Source organism: Mytilus edulis, chromosome 11, assembly GCF_963676685.1.
Source record: "Mytilus edulis chromosome 11, xbMytEdul2.2, whole genome shotgun sequence".
NCBI classification, from domain to species: Eukaryota; Metazoa; Mollusca; class Bivalvia; order Mytilida; family Mytilidae; genus Mytilus; species Mytilus edulis.
The window spans coordinates 52,321,605-52,330,722 of NC_092354.1; the positions used below are offsets into that span (position 1 = coordinate 52,321,605).

The 9,118-nt window shown below is 33.0% G+C and overlaps 1 protein-coding gene across 1 annotated transcript; it reads right to left on the minus strand.

Annotated features, from left to right (window-relative positions):
* Positions 1-4,738: 4,738 nt before the first annotated feature.
* On the minus strand, positions 4,739-8,197 carry LOC139495796 (probable basic-leucine zipper transcription factor S). The gene is made up of 3 exons (XM_071284170.1): positions 7,138-8,197; positions 6,160-6,227; positions 4,739-5,353 (listed from the first exon to the last, which is right to left on the minus strand). Exon 3 carries the CDS (start codon positions 5,348-5,350, stop codon positions 4,742-4,744), a length of 609 nt encoding a protein of 202 aa, XP_071140271.1. The 5' UTR covers positions 5,351-5,353; positions 6,160-6,227; positions 7,138-8,197; the 3' UTR covers positions 4,739-4,741.
* Positions 8,198-9,118: the final 921 nt, after the last annotated feature.

Genomic DNA, 9,118 nt, shown 5'->3' on the forward strand with positions numbered 1-9,118 from the left:
ATTTTTGTGAGATGTCAACCCTCCCCCTATACCTCTAGACAATGTTGAAAAGTAAACGCATAACAATACGCACATTTAAATTCAGTTCAAGAGAAGTCAGAGTCTGATGTTAGAAAATGTAACCAAAGAAAATAAACAAAATGACAATAATACATAAATAAACAGACTACTAACTGAAATGCCAGCTCCAGGCTTCAATAAAACTGCTTGAAAGATTATGATTTCATCAGAAACAGTCCTTCCCGTTAGGGGTTTAGTATAATACCATCATAACATATATGAGAAGAACATAACCCGTGTGATACCAACAACTGGTTTTTGGAAAATGACGCAGTCATTGTTCCATAACTGCCGACCTGAACTTCATTACATTTCTCTGCCTATCGCGCTTGGTTTCGTATTTCCTATTTTCCATACAAACTGGAATCTGCTTGTGTTATCATTATGCATCATTGTGTAGTATTAAATCAGCCAGGACCCAGTTTACACTGGTTTTTGCTTGTATTCCACTACACTCGAACAAAGTGTTGTAGTTTGACGGGAACCAGTTTTAGAATTTGTAAACTACAAAACGTAATCGGTTATTGTTCATTCCGTTTTGGTGTTTCATACCGACTTATATGGTTTGAATGAGCTTAAGACCCTTCAAACATTAATGTGATAGGTATATTAAAGATTGTTTAAAAAAGGATTGAACTGTTTTACTTTCAAAGTCGTACTATAGGGATATCTGTCATATACGGATTTCCACTCTCACCGGTTAATTTCTTCTTTTACACGTGCTTTGGAAACTTCCTGTTTAATCGCAAGTTTTAAAATTGTTTTTGAGTGAATTAAACTTATTTTAACAATCATGAAGTGTTCCAGAATCATTTTAAAGCAGTTTCTTCTTCTCTTTGATGATGGAAAATAGGTTTTCTCAAGAAAATACCGCAAACGATCGCAGAGGAATTGAAACGTACAAGTCAAGTCGGCACCTGGTTAAATTGGCATCTAGTCAAATCGGCACCTATTCGACGTCAATTCGGCATCCAATAATATTTGTTATAATATTTTCTATTCAATTAATTAATTACTGTTACCAAGTACATAGTGAATATGTTGTTGTGTATTTTGGTAAACCACGAAACGAAAGTGAATATGTAGTGTATAAAGGTAAACAACGAAGCCCTTACCAAAGCTGTTGTTTTAACAATTAGACAATTTGTGTAATTGTAAAAACAAGTCAATTATTAAAATAAAATGGAACACTACGAGTCCCTTTCAATAAATCAAACTTTCATGCCAAATAATTAGCAAATTTAAGGTGTTTGTTTTTCAGTAAAGTTTAAACAGCATTAAACCAACAATCCTGTAAAATGCTCAACTGGTTAAAATAATGCAGAAAAATACACAATATCTCATGTATAAGTCCAAATAATTATGACGTCTGGCAAGGCTATTTTATTATTTTTCTGGGACGCCTTCCTACGACGTTCGTAGGAAGGCGTTCCAGAAAAAAAATTAACATAGCCTTGCGGTCATAGGAAGGTGTTCCAGAATAAAATTAAAAAGCCTTGCCAGACGTAATAATTATTTGGACTACTCATATATATATATATATCATTAAAAATACACCAAAAAAGTCATTAGTTGAGAAAAATAAATATATACAAAATGTACATGAACACCCAAAAATGTGAAAGTTAGTATTTAACTCTTTTTGCTTAAATACTGAAAAAAATTCTGGCAACCCCTTTCTTATTTTTACCCTATTGCTTAAAATACTGTTAAAAATATATATTTAACATGGGTGACGAATTGAATATATCAGGTGTCGATTTTAACCAGGTGCTGATTTGTCCAGGTGCCAATTTAACTAGGTGCCAGTTTGACTAGAATTCTTTGACAAATGTTTGAAACTATCTGAGTTTCATTAGACCTTTGATAGCAGTAACAAAAAGATTATTTACTTAATATTTTGTGGGAGAAAGGGGTTCAGACTGTGTAGTATCAGGTCGGTTTGTGCCCAATACATTTTCGCACCCTACACGTTCGCACATTCACACTCTACTCATTCGCGCCCAATTTTAATTCAAATTCAAGTTGAATAATTGGAAAATCATGGTTGTTGTTTTAAATTGCTTTGGTGTAAATACTGAATGTATTTATAGCTTGGTATGAGTAAAACATTGAAGATTTTAAAGGAAAAAACACAAAAGATAATTGTTTTTAACAGCTTGGTCCCATTGATCTGAAACAACGAAACAATAAAACATAGAAACCAAAATATAGCAATCCACTAATATAACCAAAACATGATAAAATTTATTCAACACGCAGAAACAAACATAGTCAGAATCACTTCATTTTGAAACAAGTCAATGAAACAAGTTATAGCAATACACTCACCAAAACATGATTATGAGTTATTCAACACAAAATAAAACGTTGACAAAATACCACTTTATTTAGAAAGGATCATTATTATTTTTAGCAATACCTTATCCAAAACATGATTAAGATTTATTCAACACAAAAAAAAAATTGCTGTCTCGCTTTATTTTGAGACATGACAACAATTATACTTATAAGAAAATTCCTTCCTGTTGATTTTGCCAATAGAGGAATCGATGCAATCAATATCTGCAACGTTCTACATCACAAGGAGGTAACATCTAAAATTCCTATTTATTTTCAAAATCAGTCTGTTCCTATTGTATCCTACAGTTACACCAAAACCATTGCACCTAAAATATTTAACTATAAACAGGCATTGCAGGACCTTGACTTAGAACAATACCTTAAAACCCCTCAGACATGTGACTGTTCCCACTCGCCTTATAATTACAGCCCCTCTGGTCATGTTATAACTGGGGATCTAAATATAATTCAACATGAAAATCTCCGAAAGGTGATTTCTCATGGTCCTAAGTTTAGAGAACCCCAACACATCAATTGGAACCATAACTTCAAAATAATTATGGATTCTATTGAGGACTACGCCAGAGCATGGGCTAAGCGAGAAGAAGTTGAACTGGACACTTTGTCAGAATGGGTTAAAACTATCAGGTCTCTGATAAAACGTCGCATTCACAAGTTGAAAAACTGTGTGAACGATCGACCAAAGTCCGTTTTCAGAGACAAAGAGGTCATGAAATGTCTATCAACTCTTCATGATAAGTATGTTGTTGTTCCTGCGGACAAAGCTTCAAATAATATTGTCTTTGTATGTAAATCGTATTACTACGAATGTCTTGTAAAAGAATTGGGTATAACGGAGCACTCAGGTAATCCCACATACAAAGACATATCATTTGACAAGGATGAGATTTTAGCAAATCATAAGTCCTTCATGGCTTCAATAAACATTACATTGAACACCAAATCGGAGGACTTACCTTGTTTGTATTGGATACCAAAGCTTCATAAAATTCCGTACAAACAACGGTATATTGCTGGCTCATCTTCATGTTCCACTAAAGAATTGTCTATTAGATTGACTAAAATTCTGTCCGCAGTGAAAGAGGGTCTTCAGAAATACTGTGAAACTGTTTACTCGCGTAGTGGTATTAACCATATGTGGATTCTTAAAAATTCTAAAGAACTTCTAGACAATTTCAAATCTCGGTCTCTTTCTGAAATCAGTTCCATCAAAACTTTTGATTTTTCAACCCTGTATACCACCATTCCCCATGTAAAATTGAAAAATCGCCTAAAAGAAATTATCCTCAATGCCTTTCAACATAAAAATGGTAGCATACGCTATAAATTTATTACTTTGGGATTTCATAAAGCATATTTCGTTAATAGTGACAAACAAAAAGGTAAATCATGCTACACAGAAGAACAAGTAGTCAGTATGCTGGAGTTTCTTATCGACAACATATTTGTTGAGTTTGGAGGTAGACTTTTCCAACAAGTTGTCGGCATTCCTATGGGAACAAACTGTGCGCCTCTTCTTGCCGACCTCTTCTTATTTTCATATGAATCGGAGTTCCTCCAGACACTTGTCAAAAACAAGAGGATCAAAGAAGCCAGATTATTTAATTTCACTTTCAGATATATTGATGATGTTCTTTCCTTAAACAATCCGAACTTTTCTGATTGGGTTCCATTAATATATCCCCCAGAACTCGAGATTAAAGAAACAACAGACACGGCTTCCTCCGCCTCATTTTTAGACTTATATCTCGAATTTGACTTACACAGTCATCTCAGTACCAGAATCTATGACAAACGAGACGATTTTAATTTCGAAATTATAAATTTCCCCCACCTTAGTAGCAATATACCAACTTCACCTGCATATGGGATATATATTTCCCAACTTATTCGATATTCAAGAGCTTGCAGCTCCTACTCAGACTTTGTAAAACGTCATCAGTGTCTGAGTAGAAAGTTGATGAACCAGGGGTATGTCAAAGAACGTCTCGTCCTTTTTCTAAAAAAGTTCATCGGAAGGTACCAAGACCTTGTTGATAAATATTCCGTATCAACTTCTCAAATAATACACGATGGTCTTGATGTATAGATTCTGCGTACTGATGTTGTGTATCATCTTAACAACATGTTTTATTGTTCTTTTATTTGTTTTTGTTCTATTAAGATTACTTTTACTGTTGAATGGTTTTATGTGATATCCGTTTGACGTGGCTCGGTACTTATACATCTCGTCAATGTGTTTGTTGTGAACTTGTTCTCGTCCTGAATATGCATGAAATATTTGCCACTGGACGTTAAGCAACCAACAATCAATCAATCATTTATGGACAACAGAGTTAACAGTCAATTCATTATCAGTGTGATTTCTTTTATTGACAACAGAGTTAACAGTCAATTCATTATCAGTGTGATTTCTTTCAGTTTTAATGACAACAGAGTTAACAGTCAATTCATTATCAGTGTGATTTCTTTCAGTTTTATTGACAACAGAGTTAACAGTCAATTCACTATCAGTGTGATTTCTTTTATTGACAACAGAGTTAACAGTCAATTCATTATCGGTGTGATTACTATCAGTTTTATTGACAACAGAGTTAACAGTCAATTCATTATCAGTGTGATTACTATCAGTTTTATTGACAACAGAGTTAACAGTCAATTCATTATCAGTGTGATACTGTTCAGTGTTATTGGCATCAGTTTGCCCAGTTAAATCATTAACAGTGTCATTTCTTTCAATTTTATTGACAGTAAATTCATTAACAGTGTTTTCTCTTTCAGGACAACCATTCTCAGTGCTTTCACCTTCAATGTTATCAATATCAGTAGACTGTTGCAAAGCCTCCTCTGTCAACCTTCTTTCTCTCATTCTTAGTTTTTGTTCTTTGGCTTTGGAGGCTTTGCTCTTTTTTGATTTACGTGCCATCACCTGAAATGAAAGATAAATGTATAAAAATATTGTTATGACAATATCCAGTTTTGTAAAAGATTTACTATTATCAGTACCAAACTTATGTCCAACTTTGTTTTTAAAGCTTGAAATGCCAAAAAAAAAAATAATTAAAAATGTTAATCAAATCAATAGTACACTGATTGATTAACCTGTTTGTTTCAAGGATGTAACCTTAAAAACACACATATATATTTTTTACACTTTTTGAAAAAATGCATAAACATAAATGTATCCATATTCATAAAAAATATAAGTGCTTGAAACCATTGAAGGGTAAATAATGCTATGTTAACTTAAAATAAACATTGTGGATTTATCAAATACTTTAAATTTGAGTTATCTTTCTTTTATCATATAAATTGCACATTTATATACCATGCTAAACTTTTTTTATATATGATTAAATGGTTTTTTTACAAGTCTGGTTATTTAAATACACATAATTTTGTGAACTATCACTCCTATTTTTTGGTGAGGTTTGTGTTGTTTATTCTTAGGTTTTTCTATGTTGTGTCATGTGTACTTTAGTTTTTCTGTTTGTCCTTTTCATTTTTAGCCATGGCGTTGTCAGTTTATTTTTGATTTATGTGTTTGACTGTGCCTCTTTTAATTGATGAGTATAACAATATTATTAATAAATTGCATGGATTGCCTGGATAGAATGAAAAGAATGTTCACTTCTCTGAACTAAAGGGTTGGCAAAGTATTGTAAGGCAAGATAACCCAAGTGGACAAACTTTTACAGGGTATGTAATATAAGTATGTTAAAAAGAAATACTTACTCTATTGGTTATGTGTAGATACCAGCTATAGATGTGAACCAACAAGGCTTAAATTCCAAAATATAATGCTGAAAAATAAAAAAAAAAGTGATATTAAAAGCTTTACTATAGTATGTACGAAGATATAACATATGTTGGTGTAAAAGGATTCAACTATAGATACCGAGAAATATCTGACCTTTATGTCAATTTCAAACTTTAATGCAAATACTGATATCAAAATGGCAATACTGTAGTATGATTGATTGTTGCTTACTAGTTACTTAACGTCCAGTGGCAAATATTTCATGCATGTTCATGACGATAAAAAACTATATCAAGTAGTCATGATACTTAGTAGTATGAAAATACTCAGTGAAAGTCATGTTGTTTTAGACCATGACAGAATGTGTTTTTTTTTAATCTAGTTTATTTATATGTTTTGGATTTTAATATGACGTCGATTTTCACTGAACTAGTACACATGTTTATTTTGGGGCCAGCTGATTTTCTTACTGTGTTAAAGACCCATTGGTGGCCTTCGGCTGTTAACTGCTCTTTGGTCAGGTTGTTTGCTCTTTGACATATTCCCTATTTACCATAAACTCTGTGTGAATAAACTCAACAAAATCATCATAGATAAAAGAATTACATTTTATGTGGTATACATGTTTTGTCTGAAAAGAACTCATCAGTTTTTCTTGAAAGCAAAAAAACAAATATAGAAGGCCAAGTCACATGAGTCAGGTATGAAGTTAAAGAACCATTGATTGTGAAAGGTTATGCCCAATAAAGCTAAGGTAGCTAGTCAGTCTATTCCTGGGATATAACTAAATGACAAATACAATTTTTTTTAATGATTTTTGTTATGACTATAGGTAAATGTACTTCAGAATAAGGTCAGGGATCAAGAGCGGGATATTCATGATATAAGCTTCTTCTCTTTTCGAGTAACAGTATTTTATGTATATGTAGGTGACCTCTCTTGATTATACTTACTGCTTTGACAATGTCTGATACACATGTAATTCAAACAACAGCTTTAAAATGTCTTCTACAGTATTTCTTGTACAACTTCTTCAAAAATCTGCAAAAGAAAAAAACACTAAAATTATATCGCTATTTAACAATCTTTCTAAATACATATGCAACATTTATCATTTATAGTAAAAACAAATCTTCCACTATTGATGATAAAAGACTGAAAAAATAATAATCAAAAAGTTAAAAACAAAAAAGTCTTTTATATTTGATATTTTTGTCCAATTTAAATGATTTTTTTTATAAGTTGGTATTGGCCTTGAATACTCTCAGATCTGTACTTAGTGCCTTTTTGATTTTGGGGTGTATAAGTACCCCCCATGTCAACTCCCTGTTTTTGTTCATGTATTTCTATTTGTATCTATCTATCTATCAAGTTAAGCCTTTTTTAACTGATATTCATGATATGTCTTCTTATGTTGTTCTGTTACACCGTTGTCCCTGCAGGTTAGGGGAAGGTTGAGTCCTCGCAAACATGTTGAAAAAATCCGCCACATTTTGTGTTATGGGCCAGTTCCAAGCCTGTAGTTGCTGTTTCATGTCTATCATATTTATTTTTTTGTCAATTGTTTCACATTTCTCATGTTGAGGGCCTTTTATAGCCACCCATAGGCATACAGAATGTGTTTTTCTCATTTTTGAAGGCCGTACAGTTTGGTTATAATTGCTTTCATCTACTTCATTGGAACTTTGTGACCTAGCGAATGCAGATTATTTACCACATGATCAACTTGACAGTACCATATGCATGATATGTTGAGCAGGATCTGCTTACTCTTTTGGAGCACCTGAGATCACCCTCATTTTTTGTTGGGGTTCGTGTTGCTTAGAATTTAGTTTTCTATGTTGTGTCTGATTATTTGTCTCTTTGTCCTTTTTTATGTAGATTCGAGCGTCACTGATGAGTTTTTTGTAGACAACACGCGTCTGGCGTATATTCTAAATTTAATCCCGGTACCTTACTGAATTTATTTATGTATATGTAGGTGACCTCTCTTGATTATACTTACTGCTTTGAGCTAATCTAGTGAATTTGTATTCTGAACAGCGATAATACCGGACATAAATAACCTGTTGTTTACATTTTTTCTGTATTAACAATGTCAACGTTATTTTTTTTGTACCTTTGTGTACCCACCTGTGTGACGTGGCATATCAGGTATGACGGAAAATAATTTTGTCGTTTTAGTATTGATACCTAGTAGTTCTATCAATTGTTTTCCTATAATGAAACTAATGAGACTTGTTTTATATTCAGTCAAGTAGATTTAACAAGGGTTTCGATGTTTGCCGTACATTGTAGGACGAAAGGGAAACATGGCGAATACGATCTCCATTTACAGTCATGTATACTATATACGACAAAGTTATTTTCGTTTACATGTATGTGACGAAGCATAGTAACCTGGTACCAACCTTTTGTTGACATGTTGATCTGTCAGAGAAATGGGTGCCCTATTGAAACTGATAAATTCAATAATACACTGTACTGCTCTTATCTCCTTACGATAAAAAGCGCGTCTTGTACACTTATTCTGTACTAACTATGTCAACGATATTTTTCTAATATCAATGTACCTGTGTGACGTGGCTGCCCAAGTATGCCATTACACAATTATGTTATTTCACCGATGATACCATTTGGTACGTTAAATTATTTTCGTTTGGTGTAACTGGTGAGACTTATAACCAATGGAGTCAGGATGATTTAACAAAGGTGTCTTTGGTTGCTGAAAATTTTGGAACGAAAGGGAATTATGGTAAAATACGATCTCCATTAGCATTCATGGATACCACAACCGACAAAGTTATTTTTCGTTACCTGTACGTGACGTAGCCTAGTTAATTACCTGGGACCCACCATATGTTGATACGTTAACATGTTAGCAGCATGTTATAAGTAGGATTTATTTCAAAGAGAAAATCATCCTTCTACACA